Source organism: Corylus avellana, chromosome ca2 (genome assembly GCF_901000735.1).
Source record: "Corylus avellana chromosome ca2, CavTom2PMs-1.0".
In the NCBI taxonomy this organism is placed as follows: domain Eukaryota; kingdom Viridiplantae; phylum Streptophyta; class Magnoliopsida; order Fagales; family Betulaceae; genus Corylus; species Corylus avellana.
This window is the reverse complement of record NC_081542.1, coordinates 44273882-44298629: the sequence shown is the minus strand read 5'-3', so window position 1 is coordinate 44298629 and position 24748 is coordinate 44273882. Positions and strand designations below refer to the sequence as shown.

Genomic DNA, 24748 nt, shown 5'->3' with positions numbered 1-24748 from the left:
TCCTCCATAAACTACCAAATGTGACACCCGACCCCCATAAACTATCATTTTTGTGCTCAAAACCCTCCTTTCATCAGTCAAAAGTGTTAACTTAAGCAGTCTACTCGTCACTTTGCCCCATAAACTACAATGCATTGTCACTTTGACCGTCTGAGCTAACGTCTTTGATTGACGGAAGGGGCCTTTGACTAATAGTAGGAGAGTTTTAGGAACAAAATGATAGTTCATGGGGTTAGATGTCATAGTTAATATTCCATAGAAACAAAATAAAAATGCGTTATAGTTCTGGGCAAAAGATAGTTTCTCCATCTATTTGGAAAGTATTTTCTTAAAACACAAACATACAGCAAACACTATGATTTTATAATTTGTCAACTAGGTGCAGGTTGCCACAGCTGGACCACACTCAAATTTGGGCACGCATTATGATTTTATAATTTGTCAGTGGGAATATTTTGGTTAGGTACCAAGAAGGAAAAAAGAAACTGCTGTTATAATATAATAAATCTTCTCATACATATGGCTGAAATTTGGAGAACTTTCAAAATATTACTTCAATGGGCAATTTCTGCCTGAAAAAAAAAAAAAAAATCAGGCATAATTTTAGCTTGCTACAAGCAACCACAAGTTCAAAAATTTGGATAATTTTTTTATTTCTTTTTTTTGGAAATCCCTGATGGAATCCATGGCACTGTTGCTATCAAAAAAGGAGTGTAGAAGATTAATATACAATATATGGGTATAGTGGAGTATTGGCTATAATCATCATGAACACAAATTGAACAGAGAGCATGTTCTGAGAATGACCCATCTTTGATGCTGGACCAATCTTTTGCCTCCAAGTAGATAGGAAGCAATTTTTTGATGGGTGGATATCATGAATGCATTTGGGTTTGGATATATCTTTCCGATTTCAAAGAAAAATGTAAAGTTGGTGTGTAGGTGTAAGAGTTTGAATTTAGGGAAGGTAAATTTAATGCGTTGAAAATGACTAACAAAGTTTTTGTTCACATTTAATAGTGCCACTCTACTCGTGTAGATCACTCTACGGGGTGCGATCAATTTTGAATGTCATAAAAGACTTTGACTTCTCTCACTGGACACCAATTAATTTTCACATGTGATGGTCAAAGACTCGATCCAACAAATAATAATAGAAACAGGGTCATTAGTTCTAGTTACGGGAGCGTTGAGTGATGGATTGTTGAGTTGCAATAGTGCTACTTTGCTCATGTGGGCGACTCTTAGAACATACCTTGCGATGTGCGATTTCGAATGACATAAAAGGATTTGGCTTTAGTCACCAAACACCAATTGATTTTTTATATGAGATGGTTAAAGGCACGATCCAACAATTTTATTCTAGTTCATTCTATTTAAATTGACCATTGTTCTTAAAATATGTGATTTTTACGTCCATTTTTAATAGAATTAATAGATAATATGCATTTTAAAATAGTGATGTTGCACTTCACACCCACTTCGCACCGACTAATTTGAAGTGTTTTTAAGTAGCACACTTTCCATGTTAGCCATTTGAAATTAAAAAAAAAAAAAAAATGTTACTTCAAAGTCACCCAATGTAAAATGAGCATGATAAATAGGTGTGAAGAGAGTAGCACTACTCATTTCAAAAATATTAGTGCTTAGACAACATTTTTATCCAACAACTATCTTACAAGGTTGAGGTGGCAATACCTACAAATCCTTGGATTTGTTCTTTAACAATGACTAATCAAAAGGTTGGTTGAGATTGTCACGTTAACATTGCAAAATTATAGCATTATTCTTTTAAAAATAAGTAATACTATATATTACACTTTCATCACACCCCTATTTCATTGGGCTAATGTGGCAGTACCTATCAACAAGCCAATGAGATAAAGATGAAAAAGGGGTATAGCGTGTAACATTAGTCTTTAAAAATACATCTAAGAATAATGTGTTTTAAGAATAACTGTCAATTTAATAAATTAGTCTGAACAAATTTCTTCTCACCCAGTTTAGAAAACCTTTGTTGGTAACCAAAGCTCATTACTAACTCTCCGGGTCGGAACTACTCTTAACCTCGAGGGTCCCGTTCCCCTCCAACATTTAAAACATGGCATAAAATAAAAATTTTAAAAATTTATTCTAAATTTTAATTTTATTTTTTTAAGAAATGGGCCTCAAAACTAATATTTACCTTTAACTATTTTTTTTATTTTTATCCTCCTCGATCTCTTAAAATTCTAATTCCACCCCAATGATTCTCATGGTTATCGTTTCAAATGGACAATAAAATGTGACATAAAGGGCATTAGTGATATTCGTGGTGTGAGAATATGCAGTTACTTTGGCTTAAGGATCACCGTCAATTTTAATGATACGCAGAATGGAGGTTGGACGCATTGATGCCATGTTGCCACTTACACACATATCTCATTTATTTTGCTCGGTACATCCACCATTGCTTTAATAAAAATAAAAATAAATCTCATCTTTATTGCTTTATGGTGAAATTATCTGCACGTGGTTGTACCTCCATGGACAGGGATCCTTTCTTGTTCCTTTCTTTTTCCCAGGAATAGTCTTCAAACGTAACCAAATAAATAATGTTGAGACGCAACAATGTTGTTTTGTTCTTTTAAACAGCTCTTAAAACATGTTTTGTATGGAATTGGATTTTTTTTCAGTTTATTTGAACGAGAGAGTATCCGGTTAGTTATATATATTTGAGAGATATTTTTATTTCTTTCACTTTTTAATGAGGAGAAAAAAAATATCTTTAAAATATAACTAACTCTATATTCTCGAGTTAAAGTGAATCAGAGAGAATCTTTATTCATCTTGCATTATTCAATTTCAAACGTCATAAAAAACTTTGACTTTCTTCACTGAACACCAATTAATTTTTGTATGAGATGATCAACGGCTCGATCCATCAAATAATTATTTCATAATTAGCGCCTTTTATTTTGGGACCATTGTTATTTTTTATTTTGTAGTTTACCTCTAACCTAAAAGTTTAGTTCCTACCCCTTAGAATGCATGCTAGGCAAATAAACTCCTTGCACATGCCACCAATATTGGACCTACCCTATCTCTATTACCAAAACTGGCCATTAAAAGTTGCATACAGTTATAACCCACTTCATCTCATCCTCTCAAAAGTCCCCCGTCGAACATGCACAGCCGTCTCTATCGTTTCATGGTCCAGATTATATTTCACATATCTAATGAGCTATACATAACATGAAGTTACAAATATGTTGTCGGGTTACTTAAAAATTTTAAATAATATTGTATAACAAAATAAAAATTTTATTCATAAAATTATTTTCTCTTCATTTTGATTCCTTAAAAGGATAGTTTTTTAAAAAGAAAAAAAAAAAAGGAAAGGAGAGGAGCATAATAAGTGCGGTTAACCTACTCACATTCAATGAGGCCCCTCAACTGTCCAAAACCCTCCACATAAATGCTCTTTTGTCACCCCCACCACCCCACTTATATATTGCTCCACACAAGCAATCCCATCTCTCCTCATCACATCCCAACCAGCTACAATGAAACCCACAACCAGCATTCTCTTAGCCTTTTTTCTCCTCACAGCGGCCGTCTCTCTAGCGGCCCGCTCCGGATCCGACGGGTCCTTTTCAGCCCAGCTCAAGCACTCCTCCAAGAACAAAAACGACAAAGGCGGTGGAAACGATGGCGGCATGGGCGGGTTCTTTGGGCCCGGAGGCGGGTTCGGCATACCCGGTTTAGGGAAAGGGTGGGGCGGTGGAAACGGTATGGGAGGCGGGTACGGACTCGGGGTCGGAGGTCCTAATGGAGGTTACGCTAAGGGTGGCGTCACAAGGCCTACTGTGGTGTGCAACGAAAAGGGTCCGTGCTACAACAAGAAGCTTACGTGTCCGGCCAAGTGCTTCACTTCCTACAGCCACGCCGGGAAGGGATATGGAGGAGGCGGAGGCGGCGGCGGGTGCACCATGGACTGCAAGAAGAAATGTACTGCTTATTGCTAGATCGATGGATAATTATTAAGCAGCCAGTATGCGGCCCGTATTTAATTAACTAGTTTCTTTCTATTACGATCTCAGTAGTTGTATAAGTATGAGACGACGTAGTTTTATATATATATATATAGCTTATATTATATATATGTGATTTTGGTGTAAGGATGTGTTTTCTTCTTTTTCTTTCTATTTTCTCTCCAATACCAATATATATATATGGAATGGAAATATAAAATATTCTTACGTACCTTTTGGGCTATAGAATTATAACAAATAAAGAGCACTGGTTTAATTTGTAATTAATGGTGAAAAGTTGGATGTTTTGGGGCTTCTGTGCCTGTTTTTTCATATTTTCAAGAAGAAACCTGCAATATATGCATTTCTAGTATTTTTTTTTACAAATTTAATGATAGATTTGAAATAATATATTTATATAGAGACGGATGGAAAATGTAACGTAGAACTACTACCTTTTTTATGGCAAATTAATTACAAGTCTCTTATAAAGTAACGCGATAATTTTACAGATATGATACTTATTATGTTAGTAAGTGACAGAGAGATCCCAGGGGGGATCAGGACTGGCATAGGGTATGGCTTGGCCCCTACCAAACAAATTTTGGCCTTGTTTTAAAATTTTTTGGCCCTATTTAATAAAGAATTTTGGTCGTATTCTTAAATTTTTTGGGCCATATTCACTAAATTTTGAAACACCTAAAAAAAAAGAATCATAAAAAAAAAAAAGGTGGAAAAGGAGAAGGGGATGAGGAGGGGGGAGAGGAGGAGGCTCTCCTCCCTTTGACGGCTGACTTAGTAAAGAGTTTTGAAAGTAAATGATTTGATATGAAAGGTAAGAAAGTTAAAAGGTTAATAAAAAAAAGTAATAATAATAATAAAAAAAAAGGTAAATCCAATCAAGCCATTGTTGATTTGAAGGCTATAGTCGAATCGAACCAAGTCCATCTAAATATTGATTGGAATCTGATCAACAGAAAAAGTCAACACTATAAGATTATGCTTCCTTGTAGGCTTCATGATTGACCAAGGCCCAGCTGGCCCAGCCGCATAAGTTTAAGGTGGTGTTTGATAAATAGGTTGGTCTAGACATTGTAGTTGATGTAGATTGATGTGAAAAAAGTAAAAGTATTTAGTATAAAAAAAAATGAAAAAGTGATATAAAAAAGTGAAAAAATTTTGTTTTGTAGTAATTTTTTTATTTGAATAATAATAAAAAATTAATAATTTAATATAAGGGAAAAAAGTTATAATATTCTTATGTTAATTTTTTTGAAAAATGGTGATGAATAGTAATGATGAAACTCCAACTCTTTTACCAAACAAAGCCTAAAAGCCTATAAGAGGTCGACCAGAAAACCCGCTTTATGCTATTCACCTTAAATTTAATTCAAATATTTTTATTTTTTATTTTACATTAATTATATTTTATTATTATTTAAATAAAAATATATTATAAAACCCTTTTTTTTTCGCGTTCTCATATCAAATATTCTTACTTTAACAATTTTATGTCACTATTCTTCTCTTAAACTAATGGCGAACAGTCCCTATAGGCAAGGCCGGCTAGACCACTAGGTGAGTCACTCGCCTAGTGGTCCCCGGATTATTAAGGCTAAAAAAAAAAATTTTGTAATTATTATTTTTTTTGTAATTTAAGGCCCATTATTATTTTTTTTTAATTAGGCAAAAAAATTTTTTTTCCATAAAAACTTAAGGCCTCTAATCATGATAAGTAAGTAATTTAAAAAATGCCTCAATTTAATAAAATACTAATATAATAAGCACATGGTAAAATAAGACCAATTAACCCAGAAAAGCAAATATCCTTAAATTTAAAAAGTGTCTATCTACCTATGCATCCGAAATTATTTGATATTGAAAGATCATTTTAACCCTACCTACCCATCCAATTTTATTATTATTTTTTTTTCTCCACTTCCGGCAGCCTCTCCTCTTATCTTCTTTTTTTTTTTCTTTCCTTAGTTTCACTCAAAACAGAACGATATGGAGAGAGATGAAGAGAGAGAGAGAGAGAGAAACATGTGTATCGAAGAAGTAAGGATTCATAAAAAAATCGGTGATTTTTTTTTTTTTGTAATGTCTGTGTGATTTTTTTTTGTGAGTTTGTATGAGTTTTTTGTCCAGTTTTTTTTCTCTATGGGTTTGTTTGAAATAGGTCAGATTATCTGAGAGGGTAAGAGTTCCGCATTAAATTTTTTTTTTTTTTTTGTATTTATTTTTGTGTTTGATTTTTCTAGTGGGTATTGTATTAGTTTTTGACAAAAATTTTGGTGGGTTTTGTTTGAAACAGAAGTGTATTAGAGAATTAAGTGAGAAAGTTACTGTCATGATATAGATATTGTTTTTTTTTGGCTTTTTGATAATTTTGTATGAATTCTTGATAATATTTCTGGTGGATTTTTTTTTTTTTTTTTTTTGGTTAATTTGCTTGTGTGGTTCAATTTTGGAACATCTGTTTAGCAGAGATTTGGTGTAATTTTTAGATTGATTTTCTTCATTATTATGTTTATTTTTGTAAGAATTGATAAAATGAAAACTCTAAATATAATAATAATATTAAAATAAATATTATTTAATTAATATATAAATATTAAAAAATAATAATAATGCCCCATTTAAAACTTTCGCCCTATCTAAGGCCCAGACAACATTGAGCAGGCCCTGCCTATAGGCTTTTACTGAATATTTGTACGATGAACGACAATTGCAATTAGTCTGGATGGATTCAGCGGGATCAGAGTAGCGATTCAGAGGTGAAACGCTGCCCAAAGCTTCTCACGAATAGATGTGATGTGACACCACATATAGCTTTCTTAAAAATAAAAATAAGAAGGTTTGTTTTATTAGAAATATTTGGCCCATCAAATATTTTCTTAAACAAATTCTTAAAAAAGTGATTTGTCACGTAATAATTAAAGGGTTAAATAACTCAAACCCTCTTAGGGTTTAGTAATTTTTTTTTTTTTTTTCCTTGAGGTTTTCCTTTTATCACAGGACCCCCTTAGGTTTTGATAAAGACCAATTTAGTTATTCCGTTAGTTGATCATTAAGATTGACACGTGGACCAATCAGATATTGACACGTGGCACCTATTTAATTTTTTTTTAATTAACAAAAAACTGGGGGTGGCCAGTTTTTTCCTTTTCTTTTTCTTTTTTTTTTTTTTAAAAAAAAATTAAATAGATGCCACGTGTCAACATCTGATTGGTCCACTCGTCAGTCTTAACGGTCAACTAACGGATGGACTAAATTAGTCCTTTATCAAAACCCTAGGGGGGGTCCTGTGATAAAAGTGAAACCCCAGGGAGGAAAAAATAAAGTTGCTAAATCCTAGGGGGTTTGAGGTATTTAACCCAATTAAAACAAAAGACCAAAAAAATTGGCTCCGTTTGACAAATGATTTTGTTTTAGTTTTGGTTCGATAATGTAGTAGGAAGTGATTGATGTGAAAAAAAGTAAGAATATATTTTTTTTTAAAGTAAAAAAATAAGAATGTTTAATATAAAAAAATAAAAAAAATTTATTTTGTAGTAATTTTTTTATTTAAATAATAATAAAAAATGATTGATATGATGTAAAAAATAAGAGAATATTAAAAAAATAAAAAAGTGTGATAAATAGTATAAAACCAAAAACAGGCAAAATCGTTTATCATAAGATGCCTTAATTAGTTGGTGTTGTATTTGGCTCCGACTACTCTGGCCGACCTATAAAGTTGTGCTGGTAAATATTTATAAGAACCCAACTACACGCATTCATAACTTTACCAAAATGTCATTATTTCTAGCGGACGTGGTTGAATATATTGGCAAAAGTCTTTGGTTTTTTTGTTTTTCTCAGGAATTCGTACAAAGAAAAGTCTTACAGAAATCTATTATAAGAAGAAAGCCTTCAGCCCTTTACCTTTACACCAATCCCAGCAAAAATGGCTTCTCTCTCGCATCAACCAACCCTCATTACCATTACCACCAAGACTTTCTCTTCTTCCTTTCCAAAAAGGCCTCAGCTTTCTAAAGCTGGAAAGCGGAGCCACCACCTTGGTGCTAGAGTGGCGTGCAAAGCCACCAATGGTGACCAAAAAGATGGACACCCTCTTCAAGGGAAATGCGATAGGAGAGATATGCTCATTGGCCTTGGAGGCCTCTACGGTACTGCTGCCAGTCTTTACAGTGAACCGTTTGCCTTGGCAGCTCCGGTGTCGGCGCCGGACCTTACACAATGCGGCGAGGCTGACTTTCCTGCCGGAGCAAAACCAACCAATTGCTGCCCACCAGCATCCACAAAGATCTTAGACTTTAAGCTACCTTCCCAAAACGCCCCCTTGCGTGTTAGGCCTGCAGCTCATTTGGCTGACAAGGAATACATAGCCAAATACAACAAAGCCATTGAGCTCATGAAAGCCCTCCCCGCCGACGACCCACGAAATTTCCTCCAACAAGCCAACGTTCATTGCGCATATTGCGACGGCGCATACCACCAAGTCGGGTTGCCAGACCTCGATCTCCAAGTCCACAACTCCTGGCTCTTCTTTCCCTTCCATCGCTACTACTTGTACTTCTACGAGAAGATCTTGGGAAAGTTGATCGGCGATCCCACCTTCGCCTTGCCATTCTGGAACTGGGATTCCCCTGCTGGCATGCAAATGCCAGCCTTTTTTGCCAATCCCAAGTCAGCCCTCTACGACAGCCTCCGCAACGCCAATCACCAGCCGCCAACTCTGCTCGACCTCGACTACAACGGCACTGACGTGGCATCGACAACTCAAGACCAGCTCTCCAGCAATCTCAACATCATGTACCGGCAAATGGTGTCCAACGGCAAAAACGCCCAGCTGTTCTTCGGCAGCCCTTACCGGGCAGGAGATGAACCCGACCCGGGTTTTGGCTCGATCGAGAACATTCCTCACGGTCCCGTGCACATATGGTGCGGCGACAACACCCAGCCTAATTTGGAGAACATGGGGAACTTCTACTCCGCCGCCAGAGATCCCATCTTTTTCGCTCACCACTCCAACGTTGACCGAATGTGGACCGTCTGGAAGACGCTGGGAGGGAAACGAACAGACTACACAGACTCCGATTGGTTAAACGCTGCGTTTATCTTCTACGACGAAAATGCTCAGCCTGTTCGTGTTAAGGTAAAGGACTGCCTTGACCAAAGCAAGCTGGGTTATAAATATCAAGATGTGGATATTCCATGGCTCAAATCTAAGCCGACTCCTCGCAAATCTAAGCTCAAGAAAGTAGCCAAGTTTTTGCATTTAGGACATGGGGATGTAGCACTTGCCGCTGAAACATCGCCAAGTGTCAAGTTTCCGTTTGTTTTGGACAAGGCGATAAGCACTGTGGTGGCTAGGCCGAGGAAATCGAGGAGCCGGAAAGAGAAGGATGACGAGGAGGAAGTGTTGGTGATTGGAGGCATCGAGTTTGAGAGAGATGCGCCGTTGAAGTTCGACGTTTATATTAACGATGAGGACGACGTTCCAAGCGGGCCGGACAAGTCGGAGTTTGCAGGGAGTTTCGTGAACGTGCCACATAAGCACAAGCATGGGAAGAAGTTGAACACCTACTTGAGGTTGGGGATCTCTGACTTGTTGGAGGATTTGGAAGCTGAAGATGATGACACCGTGGTGGTCACTTTGGTGCCTCGGTACGGGAAAGGGCTAGCCACCATTGGTGGGATCAAGATTGAGCTTCTTTCTTGAGCTTTCAGATTTCAACAATAACAATTGAACCGTACGGTTGTTGTGGTTCTGTTTTTTCGCCGTATCGATTGTCTATATATGTTGTGCGACAATTGAGGAATTTGACTACTTTTATCCATCGAACTTTTGTTGTTGATCAATTCGAGTCTTTGTATATTTTGTTGCTTGTACTTTTCTTCTTACCCATGGCTATGAGAGCCAACATAAAAATAAGGATTAAAGGGTTAAATACTTCCTCCTATACTCCTATGAAGTTTCATAATTTTATTTTTATTTTTTGAAGTTTCATTTTTATCACAGGAGGTTTTCGTAGTTTTGATAATAGATCAAGTTAGTCTTCCGTCAGTTGACTGTTAGTTGACTTAACAGAATTTCACGTAGACCAATCAAATGTTGACATGTGGCACCTATTTAATTTTTTTAAAAAAAATTAAGTAGGTGGCTCGGGGGTGGCCGGCCAGGGCCATCGACCACCCCCAAATGGCCAAGCCACCCCCAAATTTTATTTTTTTAAAAATACTTTTTTTAAATTTTTTTAAAAAAAAAAAAAAAAAAAAATTTAAGTATGTGCCACTTGTCAACATTTGATTGATTCACGTGAGATTCCGTTAAGTTAATTAACAGGAAGGACTAATTTGATCTATTATCAAAACCACAGATATCTCTGTAATAAAAATAAAACTCAAAAAATAAAATAAAAAAATAAAAAAGTTATAAAACCTAGAAGGGTACAAAGCATTTAACCCTAAAAATAACCCAACATAAATCAAAACCAGTACCCATGAGAGCCCCAACTAGATTCGCATGCCACATCACATGAGACGTCGGTAAGCATTAAGTAGATGCACTATTGTATTATAACACAAGATTCTCATGAAAAGACGTGACGTGACTGGATCCTTATGGAGAAATTGAGGAGAAAATCTGCTAGTAGTGCTTAATTTAAAACCAAAACGATAGAAAAACAAAAACAAAAATTGACCAAGGTCAACAGAGGTGAGTGCTGTATGTGTTTTTGCTTCCGAGGATCTTCGCTGTAAAACTTTCCTTTAAACTTTCGGTGTGGGACAAAAGAAAAAATAATTAAGAGACAATGTTCTTAAGTTTGTAATAAGATAAATTAGATTTTAAAAAAATTTAGACTTTAGATTGTAAAGAAATCTAAAAAGTTTAGAATTAATTATTATGCTAATATAATATAAACTTAATATTATAACCCTAATACCGCTAGAGTATAAACTTAATACATAAAACTAATATGGGAAGTAGGGGTGCTCAAATAGTTATAACAAGTGGTTATTGGCTATAACCGCAACTGCAACCGTCTTGGGTGGTTATCAATTTTTAATAAGGGAAAATTATAATTTACCCCCTTAAAGTTGACAACGTTTTTCAATTTGAACACCAAAGTTTTAATTTTTGCAATTCACCCCCACAAAGTTTCAATTTTTCTTTTCAATTCGATCAATATTATACCAAAATTCTCATATTGACCCTAACTTTTATACTAAATTTAGGGCTACAAAAATGGTCAAATGGCCAAAGAGGTGGCTACGGCCACCCGGAATTTTTTTTTATAAAAAATAAAAAATAAAAAAATTATGGGCAATATGGGAAGTTTTGGATACAATTGGTCAAATTGTAAAAATTTGGAACTTTGGGGTGGTGAATTGTAAAAATTAAAACTTTGGTGTTCGAATTGAAAAACGCTGTCAACTTTGGAGGGTAAACTGTAATTTTCCTTTTTAATAACCGTAACCGCAACAGCCTAGGCGGTTAGCGGTTTTTTTACACAACCGGCGGTTAGCGGTTATTCAATCCAATAACCGGCGGTTTTATAACCTTTTTTTTTATATGGGCTTTTGGACTTTTTAAGTGTTTTAGACCTTTAATTGACCTATTTTTTCGGCTTATTTTAAGGGTTTAAGGCCAAAATGTTTCCAAAAAAAAAAAAAGTGTTTTTTGGGCGGGCCAATATTTTGAATAAGGCTTAGCCCAAAACATCATATACTACATTATATATTTAATGCACATAGTCATAAATAGCCCAAATCCATTAATCTAAATACAAATGAAAAAATTAATATAAAATATAAAATATTTATATTTATATTATAATATATAAAAAGGTGGTTAGCGGTTATAACCACTTTGCCCTACTTCCTAAAACCACTAACCGCAATTACCCTAGGCGGTATGTAAATTAGTAGTTTTTAATAACCGCCTACTAAAGCGTAGTTTTTAATAACCGCCTACCAAAGCGGTTAGCTGTTATAACTGTCACGTTTGACCCAGTGGCAGAGCCACGTTACCCACGGCACCCCCAAGGATTTATTTATTTTTTATTTTTTTAACCCACGGCACCCTAAAAAAAAAAAAAAAAATTTCTTTTTACAATTTTACCTACCCATTACCCAAGACACATCAATCCTTCTCCCGCACGCCCATTTAACCCACGGCAATTTAATCCACTGCAACCCTTTTCCTGCACCCAAAAAAAAAAAAATCTCTAAGACTCTCTAATTCTCTTAAGTAAAAGAATATTTGATTCTGAACCACTTTTTTTTTTTTTTTTTTGTATTTCTGTCTTTTTGATATAATGTCGACATGTTACATTTCTAATATATCAATTTCAGCACATATTTATGAACTTTTATAGATATTTTTTGTGATGCATATATTATGTGAATTACCAAATTTTTATGGTGGAGAAAATTTTTAAGACGCCAAAAATTTTTTAGCAACACCCCCAATATAAAATGGCTGGCTCCGCCACGGGTTTGAGCAGCCCTAATGGGAAGACCCACAATAATCATTGATAATAAGGTTGAATTAGTAGCTTATCATCATCCACATAAATCACACCTTCTAATTCGTCAATCAAAACTAAACATTCAAGAAGCATCAAAATTGAATTAAAAAAACAACATCAAAACAGAGCAAAAGTTGTGTCGTCATATATCCAATTTAATTAACGCATTGCGCGACAAAAAAAATAAAAATAAAAAAACTCTATGACAATCAATCGGCGTCGACGTTCTCGTCTGCGTCAGCGTCGGAGTTCTCGTCTGCGTCAATGTTCTCGAAGGCCCATGCATTTTTGTCGTGGAGATCCTTCTCCTCTTCCGGCGTGAAGTCGTTCTTGACCCCGAAGAAGCGGCGCACGTACTTCACGCTCTTGTTCTTGATCCGATCGGCGGCGGCCTGCAAGAGAAAAGAGAGCATGTCTTTGATGTTGAGATAATTAGCAGCGAGAATCAACTCCTTGAGACACTCGTTGCTCGTCGGGCTCCCGTCCCCGAACTCCTCGTTCACGAACTTCGCTTCGAACGCCTCCCTCTCCTTCTCCACCTCCTTCCTGCCCTCCTCGTCGCTCGCCGCCAATTTGGCGCTGAGCTGGACGGTGCCCCGGCAGTACTGGATAACCTTGGCGAGTGCGGACGACGACACGTTCAGGAGAGGAAAGACGGTGTCGTACGAAACGCCGTCTTCCTCGAATAACGACTTGACGGTCTGTAGCTCCATTGCCACGGCCTCCTCCACCTCGAAGAAATCGCCGTTGGAGGTGCTCAGCTTCACCGTCTTCCGGTCGACGACTTTGGGGCTTGGGTCTGGGTTTTCACAGTTGTCGGCCATCGGGAAACTTTGAAAAGTTGAAACTGAGAGAGAACCGCCGGCCATCGGGAAACTTTGAAAAGTTGAAACTGAGAGAGAGAGAGAGAGAGAGAGAGAGGGGTAGGTTGAATTGCCGTGAAAGTGATGAAAATGTGAGGAAAGGGGACGCGATTTTATAGTGGATGAAGAATTCTGATCGCCTTGGGCTTGGGATGTGTTTTCCTAGTGGGATTGGGTTACGATTAATAACTCCTTTTCCACGTGGGATTAGGTTTTGGTTTTTAACAAATTAGGAAAAATTATTTAATTTATACTTGTAATTTGAGGACGTGACAAATATACCTGTGTTTACTAATTTAATTATACTTGTTAATTTATATATGAAGACATTATACATGAGTAGATTTTTGTATATATATGTGTGGGTGTAATGCATGTATATACATACTATACGATAAATATATAAATTTGAGATTAAAATTGGTTAAAATTTAAGTTAATTTATTTAATTACTTAAAAAATAAATCTTAATACTAATTAAATGACTAATAATTACTGCATGAAATTACCAAAAAAAAAAAAAAAAAACCCATTATAGCCGGTATGGGGGTGATAGTTGAACCACCTAGAAGGAGAGTTTGACCACCCTCAAATAGCAAAGTAAGGGTGGCCGAAACCACCCCTTATGTCTTGTCTAGGGCAGTCGAACCAACCGCATGATGTCATGGTTATTGGAGGTGGTTTAGTTACCACCCAAAAGGTCAAAAAAAAAAAAAACCAAAACAAAAAAGTGGCCAAATCACTTTTATGATTCTTCCGGTGGCAAAACTATGGGTGAAAAGGCAATTAGTAAAATTTACTAATTACCTAGACAGTTATCCGCCTAGACGGTTAATTGGCGGTTAGCGATTAATAACTTTAATAATTGCTTACCGGTTTTTAAAATAAAATATTTTGAAAAAATTAAAAAACAAAACAAAACGACATCGTTTATATATATATATATACACACAAAAACGACTTCATTTCATATATATATATATATATATATATATGACGGTTAACGAAAATTTCCTAACCGCCTTTAAAAACGAACGATTAACGGTTAGTGTGCAACATTTTCACCCCTAGGCAAAGCCATAAGGGGATAACCACTATTTTTTTTTTGTTCTTTTGGCCTTTAGGGGAGACCAAACCACCTCCAAGAGCAATAGAGTGATTTAGCAAAGCCATAAGAGGACAACCACTATTTTTTTTGTTCTTTTGGCTTTTAGGGGTGACCAAGGGCAATGGAATGATTTGGCCACCCTTAAGCCTGCCATACAAGGTGGCTCAAGCCACCCTTAAGCCTACATTATTATTTGTTTTAATGAGGCATATAGTCACAACATAGTAATTTTTGATTGGTTTGACATAAATTGATGATGAAGGGAGGGACTACCAAAATCAAGTTATTAAACCACATGGGGCTAAAGGCATTTAACCTAAAATTTTCTATATTGTAAACAATATAATTATTTTTTTACTTTTATTGTTTGATAAATATATTTTCTTAACAAAATTAAGGCTCTGTTTATTAATGAGTTTTGAGTAGTGTTTCTATTTTTTGTTTAAAAATGTGTTACGATATGACAAAGAAGTGAAATATGAAACATGAAATTAAATTGAAAATTTGATCTGTTTAATTAAATTGATCAAGCTCGAAATTAACTATATAGTTTTATACCTTTTCTTTAACATGACCTAAATTTCAATAAAATTGATTTGATTTGTTGAATTAAATTGGTCAAACTTGGGTTTAACTATATATATAGTTTTAGGGTGTGCAGAAAATCTGCGTTTTCAAATCGCAGATCTTAAAATCACTATTTTTAATCGCACTTTTTAAAATCACAATCTCAAATGAACCATTATAGTCGTACCTTAATACGACCGATTGTACTGCTTTCATCAAAATAATTTGTTATACAAATGGGGAAAAATACAAAAAACAAAAATGCTTATAAAGTGTGTTACAAAGTCATTTTCCTTAAGAAAATATTTATCCTCACCAGAATTGGTATGCAACACGGTTACAAAACCGAAAATATATAAAGAGAATTGTATTATCAAATTAATCAACTATCTAATTGATAATTCAACTGGTACTTAAATCTAACCGTTAGATTAAATAATTAATTAGTAGATCTCAATCTTAAATCTTAATTATTTAATAGCTTCAGTTTGTTAGGCCTTATAAATGCCAACAAAATTTTTACATTTTTCAATGTGAGACAATCTTCATTCAATGCTCTTTAAAGCCTTTCATTTAATTTTTTTTTTTTTTTTAAAAAAAAAAATGCCCTTCCATTTAAAACATTCCCATGACACAAAATACTATATATATATATCGAAAATATTTCAACATAATTTTGGAGAGAAATTAAGTAAATTTTACGTGCAACTAAAAATTTTTAGTCATGTTTTGTTTTTTTTTTTTTGACATGTCTACACAAGGGAAGAGGGAGGAGGGATTCGAACTAGTGACCTCCGCTTCATTAAACGTAGTCCATAGCCAATTGAACTACCCCTTGGGGACTTTAGTCATGTTTTGTTGTTTGTGCTGCTTAAGACTAAAACTTGCGCTGTTGAAATTTCCTACCAAGCTTTCAATGGCAACCCCAACGAAAAGCATTAGACCAGGCTTCAGTAATCATCTTAATGTTGTTCATCTTACAAAAGATAATGCAATTTCTTCTTTTATTGCTTGGCCTTGATCTGGATTTCAACCCACTACGTCCATGGCATGGCCCTACTGACAATCTGTGGCAGAGAACAATCTTTTTCAATCACTTTGGGTCGGAGGGGCTTTCTTTCACGCATCAGAAATACGCCGGGTTGTGAGTGACCACTGTTTCTGCATTTCATTTGTCCCACACTGAAAGTTTATAAGAAAGTTTTGCGCTTTATATGTACTTGTACGACAGATCAAATTGGCCAAGATTCACGGAAGCGAATCAAACATACAACACTCACCTCTGGAATGTTGGCCAACTTTTTGTTATTTGTTTTTCTTGCTTTACAACATTTACTTTATATATATATATATATAGAATTCTAATAATATTTTTTTTTTTTAAATGAGGCATATGGTCACAACATAACTAATAATTTTTGATTGGTTTGACATAGAGGTGAAAATGCGGGCGGATTATAACCGTCCATATCCGCTATCCGCACTAATTCACAATTTGCTATTCGCATTGATCCATAATCTGCTATTCGTTATCCGCATATGCGGATGTGGATAGCAAAAATTAATATCTGCAAATGTGCATGTGGATAGCGGTTTTAGGATATATATATATATATATATTTTAAATGAGGCATATGGTCACAACATAGCTAATAATTTTTGATTGGTTTGACATAGGGGTGAAAATGCGGGCGATTATCAAAAATTAATATCCGCAAATGTGGATGTGGATGGCGATTTTAGGGTATATATATATATATATAATTTTTTTTTTAATTTTTTTAATTTTTTAATTTTTTTTTTTTTTAAATGAGGCATATGGTCACAACATAGCTAATAATTTTTGATTGGTTTGACATAGGGGTGAAAATGCGGGCGGATTATAACCGCCCACATCCGCTATCCGTACTGATCCGCACTAATCCTTAACCTGCTATCCGTTATCGACATATGCTGATGTGGATAGCAAAAATTAATATCCGCAAATGTGGATGCGGATAGCGGTTTTAGGGTATATATATATATAAATGAGGCATATGGTCACAACATAGCTAATAATTTTTGATTGGTTTGACATAGGGGTGAAAATTTGGGCAGATTATAACCGCCCACATCCGCTATCCACACTTATCCGCAATCCACTATCCGTTATCCGTAAATGCGAATGTGGATAGCAAAAATTAATATCTGCAAATGCAGATGAGGATAGCAATTTTAGGGTATGCAAATACGGATATTATCCGCATCCGCATTCCTTTATATATATATATATATATATATATAATATTTTTTATTTATGTTTGTCGAATTTGTAATTTATATTTTTTATATTTGCTAGATTTGTAATGTTGTTGGATTTTACTTTTAGAAAACTCTTTTAATTTGTTCTTATTAATTGCCTTATACGTTCTTCCTTCATTATTATTATTTTTTATATATATATTTTTTTTCTTGTTACCAAATATAGACTTACTAGAAGCTAAATATTAAATAATGTATGTGATGAAAATTTATTGGCAAAATGATTAGGAAGTGTGATATGAATAATAGTGTTCAACTATAAATAATGTCATTTATATATATATATATATACTAGAAGCAAATAATTAGTGAATTAAAATTTTAAGGTCTAAAATGTTAATTACCTCAAATGCGGATGGCATATAATATCTGTATTAACCGCGCAGATGCAGATAGTAATCGCATGACATGAATGCAGATATCAAAAACCATTATCTGTATTTTCACTCCTAAACTCTGACATAAATTGATGAAGGGAGGGACTACCAAAATCAAGTTGTTAAACCACATACGGGCTAAAGGTATTTAACGTAAAAGTTTCTATGTTGTAAACAATATAATTATTTTTTACTTTTATTGTTGGATAAATATATATTTTATTAACAAAATTAAGGCTCCGTTTATAAATGAGCTTTGAGTAGTGTTTTATTTTTTGTAAAAATGTGTTTTTTATATTTTTAAGATTACATTATTATATTTGAGTTACTTGTTAATATTTTTTAGAAGACAGTAGAGAATGAAAGCAAAAACAAAAATAATTTGTATAATTATTTCTAAGAAACGGAGGAGGAAAAGGAAACCGAATCCCAAGGTGATCAGAAATCCAACAAAAGATCGATCGTATGAATCTTCCACTACATTTCTCTGTGTCTGTCTCAAAGTTTTCCAACGCCGGGAGAAAACCCAACACCCAAAGTCGCTGTTTCAATGGCAACCCCAACGAAAAGCATCAGTAATCATCTTAATGTTGTTTGTTCATCTTACAAAAGTTTCTGCAACCATTCTTTTGGTAATTTCTTCTTTTATTGCTTAGACTTGATCTGGATTTTAACCCACTACATTCATGGCCCTACTAACAATATGTGGCAGAGAACAACCTTTTTGAATCACTTCCGGCCGGAGGGGCTTTCCACGCTTCAGAAATAAACCGGGTTGTGAATGAACACGTTTCTGCTTCCTTCGTCCCACACCGGAAGTTTATAAGAAAGTTTTACCCTTTATATTTATCAGCACAACATTGTGCCCTTCGATTTGGCTGTGGAGAATGACCTTGTCCACAACCAAATCTTTTTATTTAATTGAATCAAAATATCAAAATTACTAAAACTTCACATTATTTAAGGGTCTATTCCACAAAAATAAAAAAAATATATATTTTATAAGAGTTGGGGTGGCCGTCCACTCCCTATGACGTGGCACCCAAAAATATAGGTACCACGTCATGTGTTGCCTTAAAACCACACATAATACGAGGAGCTCCATAAAAAAAAACTAAACTAACAGAATTTGTCGAAAGTACCAAGTGTGTTTATTTGCTTACTATATGTACCATTTGTAACATTTTTTAAAACTGATGTGACTATTTAATTTTGGCGTAAAGCACAAATACTGAAAATGCATTTAACCATTTTTTTAAATATAATTTTTAACATTTTTTATTTTATTAATAGTACTTTCGTCATTGAAGTAAACATAGATAATTTTTGATAGTTTAAAAGACATCCTCCCAATTAAAATTGAGTGAAAAACATTATTAATTAACTAGTAATTAGAGTGAGGCATGTAGACTTTTTCCAATCTTAAATGGGCATTTTCTTGTATGAAGTGATGCTCGTTGAGTTAATATTTTTATTATATATATATAAACAATTGTTATGCAAAAAATTATATTTTTATTACTCATAAAATAAAAGTCTATTTTTATTAAAAACATTTGGTTTGAGAAATCCCAACTTTAGATTGTGACATTAGGCACCTCATGCTGATTGCTGAAGACAGTGTATGAGATCATGTGGATCGGTGATGCTTTTCATTTTCCTTCTGCCAAACTCCATGTCCAAAGGGAAAAGACCAACAAAATAGAAAATAAAAATATCCAGAAAGATCTTTTGAGAGAGATTTTGAAAGGTTTCGAACACAATTTCAGTGCATTTATAAGGCACCGTTCATGCATATTTCATCTAACTGTATAACCAATGAAGAAATAAAATTTCCCCCATTCAATCTATTAAATTGATGTTCCAAAATGCATATGACAATCACACGCTCTATTAAAAATACATGTAAAAATCATATGCATTTTAAACAAATGTCAATTTAACAGATTGAATTGAGAAAAAAAAAAATCCTACCATCGAATTTTAAGAAAAACTGTCCATAACCAGTTTGCCATTCTATGCTACTCAAGTTCAACGACCTCTTAGAACCAATGTTATTTTCTGCACATTCATGATTTATAGACAAAAATGAGCATGAATATGAAATAAAACCATATAGGATCAATTCATATACAGAAATGGGTGTATCATGTTTACCATAATCCTCCAACCAACCAACTCCAATAAACCACATGAACAACAAATAAAGGTAGCCCTCAAAGGAAGCTATAAAACACAAGCAAACTCAAGCCATTCTATCTCTATCCTCATTTTCTGTGCTAAGGGCATATGTAATCTACAGTCCATACATCTTTTGCTTTTTGCCACGGGTGGTGTCAAAATGCTGCCCTCACAGCTCCTCTTGCAGCCTCTTGCCTCATCTGACTAGCTCTACCACTGCCTCGGAAATACATGTAAACTTGCTGCAAAACCAAATAATAATAAATAAATGATGTGAGAAGAAAATAACTAGAGGGAGTGATGAGCAAATGCTTTTCAGAATTCAGGCCAGGTGAACAGTGCTATAAGTTTGACCTGAATAACCCAGATGCTGACTACTATTTCAAGACAGAATATTCCAAATCCAACGAAGTAGAAGATCTACAAGAAAAAAGATATTAAGCCTCAGCAATACAGGAAATAAAGGAGTAGAGCTCATGAAAGGCCAATCAATGGACCGCTCAATTCTACTAAAATGAGGATCCTTTTGAATTAAATAAATGCCATTATATAAAATATAATTTGGCACAAGCATCCTTACCCCAGCCAAGGGATGGTTGCCCACAACGTCTATTGCAGACAGAATGCCTCTGTTAGAAAGAGCACACAACATAGAACCATCAGCAGTATAACAAAAGCAACAACCGACATTTTTTTAATTAGAGACATTCAGTAGGGCGAAAAATAAACGAATATGCTTGAGAGAAATGAAATTAAATACCGAATCTTATTGCTGTATGTCCACTTCAAACAAAAGAAAGATAAATGGTTTCCTAAAGAGAAAATATAGAATTTCTAAAGGAACATACGTGAAAGATTTTCCTTTGAAAAATATAGGTGGAGCAACCGCAGCTACTATGCAGAAGCCAATGTGGACCTGCAGCAGAAGAGAATAGAAGAGAAATTAGGCGTCTTTTGATCCTTGAATTAAACAGAAGAATTGAGAAAGGAATATAAATAGTTTACCATATAAAACATGAAAAACCATCCAAAGTTCATGGCACTGTCTTTCCTGCAAGAGAAATAAAAGAGAAACTTCAAACATAGTAAGCAAATCAACGATTATACAGGCTTGAAAATATGTGTATATATATATATTTTTTTCTACTTCATTCCTTTTGCATTGGTAAATGGGCAGGTGCATGGCATAAACACTATTTTTCAGACGAACATATCCAAGTTGTTCCAAGAGAGATATACACCTTACGGGCATAGATATGCATTTCTGTTAAAATTCTTCTTCCATATATCCATAAGTATTTGTACCCATCTAATCAGATTAGTTCTTTCTGGAGATAACCACATACTATTCATATTTAACAGTGAAGTTTCCCCATAACAAAATTCATTAGGGGTGTTAGCTGGTGCATTGAAGTCTCACATGGCGTCCAAAGCCTCAGAAAGATTTCTTCCAATTATAAACGACTAAACAATTAGCATTTCTGAGTATAGGAACAGCTAAGTTTATAAAATCACGGGGAATAAGTACCTAAAAGCACGATAAAGAGGCCGATACCACAACACATAGGCTCCTGGAACCCCTGCTATGAAATAGATAATGGCTAGGAACCAAATTTTTACCCCTACAACCAAAAAAGAAAGCAAGATTGAGGTCTGTGGAATTTAACATATCAGGTCCGTAAAGAAGATGTGGACATATTTCTGAACTCACCTTCTCCCTGAATCCATGCCGTAGTGACAGCAATAATGTTCCAAGTAAGGCACAGAACCAATCCTGCGTAACATAAACTTCACTGGCTTAGATCAAAATATATATTTTATGCATAACACCTCTAGAAAGGTCATCAAGTCACATATAAACCAGATATGCAATCTATCTTACAACCACAATTTCGAATCAAGACTGCAAGACTACGCAATGGTAAGAGACAGGTAGAATAGAGATTGTAGCAGGCCATGCCATTGACTTGGCCAACAAAGATGGTATAATCCAAACAAGCCAGGTTTATGGTATAATTCATAGAGACAAATACAACCAATTTATCACCTCTGGCTTGTTGTTCTTTTGAATCTTCAGATTTTCATCAAGGCAATTTCAATATTAGAGGTCCACTGACATCCATGAATTGCTCTAAAATGAAATACTAAACAAATCTTTGACTCTGTGAGACAGTGTCTATAGCAAATGAACGTCTTGATAGTAATATCAAATCCACTGTGAGGTCGTTGATGCCTTATGGAGTGTTATTTTCAATCGTATTGGGTTGTCTTGGGATATGCTTAAACGAGTAGTAGACCTTTTCACTTGTTGGAGAGGATCATATGGCAATCCTCAGACTGCAACAAAGTGGAAGATGATGCTGTCTTGCCTTTTGTGGTGCCCTTAGGGAAATAAATGATAGAAGATTTGAAGATTGCAAAAGGCCAGTAGTGAAACTAAATTGTCCTTCTTCAATACTCTCTACCTCTAGGTAGCTGCTTTAGACTTTCCTAATGTGCTTGATTTTCATGCTTTTCTTAATCTTTTTTCCTTTTCTAGATAGGTATTTCTCTTGTATATTTCTTGTGTACTTGAATTGCGCTTTTAATGAAATTTTAATTACTTAAAAAAAATATTAAAATCTCATTGATTAAAAAACATTACATTCTTTTTTATAGACAATAGACATAAAAATTTTCAATCTATATAATCAAAATTCCCTCAAGGAGAAAAGCTATATAATTGTATCCAAATGCAGCGCAAGTTAATAGTTACATAAATCAACTGCACAATAAGCCAGTCTAATTACTTATCAAAAAACAAAACAATAAACCAGTTGAATTAATATGATTTTACAAGGATGAAGCCAACTCCTTCCTTCCCTCGCCCCTTCTCCCTTTTCTCCCTATCCAACAGGTACAGCCAACCCAACTTTTCCAACATAAAGGATTGATGCAACCAGTGATCATTACATAAAGAGGCATGTTACACAACCATCTTTTAACCATCTCTTTTTGCAAATCCAATGAACCAATCATTGAATTTGTGGACTTATACGGGTCTCACACAAATTCAATGGTGGATTCATCAATTCGCTATATGAAAATGGTTGAAATAATGAATTTTATCATTTCTCTTACATAAATACAACATAAAACATAAAATTGGCTTGTAAGTAGCAGCTGAATGACATAGTTAACTATGTTGTAAACACAATAACTATAGAATCAGGCAAAGGCTGACATACCTAAGAATGTTGAAAATGCAGTATACTGCAATTTTTGTAGATGAATTGGTACTTCATTTGCAATATCATGATGGATAATCGGACAAAAAGGAGGCCAATTCTTCTCTTCAAGAACAATTCCAGCTGCAGAACAAAAGGGAGAACTCAAACTATAAAATTTGTGGCCAAACTATGAGGAAGAATAACTTTCCGAGGAGTTAGAACTGGTACAAAGGTTATTGGACAGCAATTGAACAAACAAATTGATAACATAAATAGTGGATTAGTGCACTCAATATGGTATATATTTGATCGCATCTAAATGCAAACTGGATCTGAATGCAACCAAAAACACAATGGATACCCCAAGTAGAAAGAGAGAAAAATAATAATCAGGCAAATGAAAAGGCAGAGGACCAACAACCCCCAGCCTAGAAATGAAATTTTCAAATATAAACAGGCAGATAAAGAACCTCGTGCAGCAGCATCTTCTTTCCGTTTTACTTCCTGCATGGCACAGAAAAAGCTGACAAGTGAAATTCAAGAAGATACCAAAAATGTATTGAAACATGGAATCGCTAAACAAAAGTAGATATGCTATTACAATGAAATCGATAGAAAATAATACCTTCAGATCTTCCACAGAACTAAGTACAGAAGATTTACAGGGAGAAAGATCTACCAAGATGGCACTCGTATTTTCGATTAATTTGAAAGATTTTCAGGCTTTACTATCTCACAGTTCAAAAATCGTTTTGGAGCCATCATGACAGTGACAGATACTCAACCATTTCCACATTTTAGTCATACAGATATCACTACTTCAAATAAATTGAATAAGAACCAAAATTTTGAGATAAAATAATTTGCTGATCAATACAAAACAGCCAACTACAGTTTTCAACCATTACTCATGCCTAACTAGATTGCCTTCAACAACTAATGAATACTACTGGAGTTTACTATCTCAGTAGACTTAATCTCACTAATGGCTTCATGTACCGTGAGGCCAAGTATGATAAAACGAGCATGGCTTAAATGCGTCAAATTTAAAATTAATTGAAAAGCCTTGGTGGCTGCCAGATTGAAAAACAAGGATGCCACTAGGTTAGTCTATAGTTCTTTCAGAAATTGAACACTTCAAATTTCATTTCCATCAAAGGCACACCTGCTCCCGCCTTCTCAATTCAGCCTCCTTAGCTTGGAGTTCCTTCTCTTTCCTTTGCAAATCCTAAATTTGAAACAGATTACAATGAGAAAAATCAATATCAATTACTTTACCATGAAAAAAAAAAGGAAAAAACATTGATTCATGTATTCATCAACCTTAAAATTCCGTCCCCCCGACGATGTGTCAATAGGTATATCAATTGTTGCATCATGGCCATAGTTGAAACCAGCAGGTTCAGGAGGAAGAGGCGAAAGCCTTGAGTTTGTGTCAGATTTCTGAAAAATAGCGAGATTAAATGATGTGTAAGAGTTCAAGGTAGAGTAACATGGAGAATCCATTTGTGTAGACTTCCACAGCCTGAATGCTTTGATATTTCATCTAGTTAGATTTTGTTAGTAGTCAAATGAAAAAGTTACTCCAA

At 34.8% G+C, this 24748-nt stretch overlaps 4 protein-coding genes across 4 annotated transcripts in view; 2 read left to right on the top strand and 2 right to left on the bottom strand.

Moving 5' to 3' along the window:
- The first annotated feature begins 3503 nt into the window (after positions 1–3503).
- Positions 3504–4160, top strand: LOC132171802 (glycine-rich RNA-binding protein 1-like). Its single transcript, XM_059583206.1, has one exon. It carries the CDS (start codon positions 3546–3548, stop codon positions 4005–4007), a length of 462 nt encoding a protein of 153 aa, XP_059439189.1. The 5' UTR covers positions 3504–3545; the 3' UTR covers positions 4008–4160.
- Positions 4161–7938: 3778 nt separating this feature from the next.
- On the top strand, positions 7939–9976 carry LOC132172505 (polyphenol oxidase, chloroplastic-like). Its single transcript, XM_059584019.1, has one exon. The coding sequence runs from the start codon at positions 7963–7965 to the stop codon at positions 9739–9741; it is 1779 nt and encodes a 592-aa protein (XP_059440002.1). The 5' UTR covers positions 7939–7962; the 3' UTR covers positions 9742–9976.
- A 2786-nt stretch (positions 9977–12762) lies between these two features.
- On the bottom strand, positions 12763–13377 carry LOC132169904 (SKP1-like protein 1A). The gene has a single exon (XM_059580847.1). It carries the CDS (start codon positions 13375–13377, stop codon positions 12763–12765), a length of 615 nt encoding a protein of 204 aa, XP_059436830.1.
- A 6493-nt stretch (positions 13378–19870) lies between these two features.
- Positions 19871–24748, bottom strand: part of LOC132171459 (secretory carrier-associated membrane protein-like) — a gene marked incomplete in the record, with an annotated part of 6038 nt that continues 1160 nt past the window's right edge. The window contains 11 exon segments of the mRNA XM_059582776.1: positions 19871–20192; positions 20305–20370; positions 20531–20579; positions 20799–20866; positions 20956–21001; positions 21479–21572; positions 21662–21724; positions 23178–23300; positions 23630–23663; positions 24325–24387; positions 24483–24602. Coding sequence (XP_059438759.1) covers positions 20106–20192; positions 20305–20370; positions 20531–20579; positions 20799–20866; positions 20956–21001; positions 21479–21572; positions 21662–21724; positions 23178–23300; positions 23630–23663; positions 24325–24387; positions 24483–24602 — 813 coding nt within the window.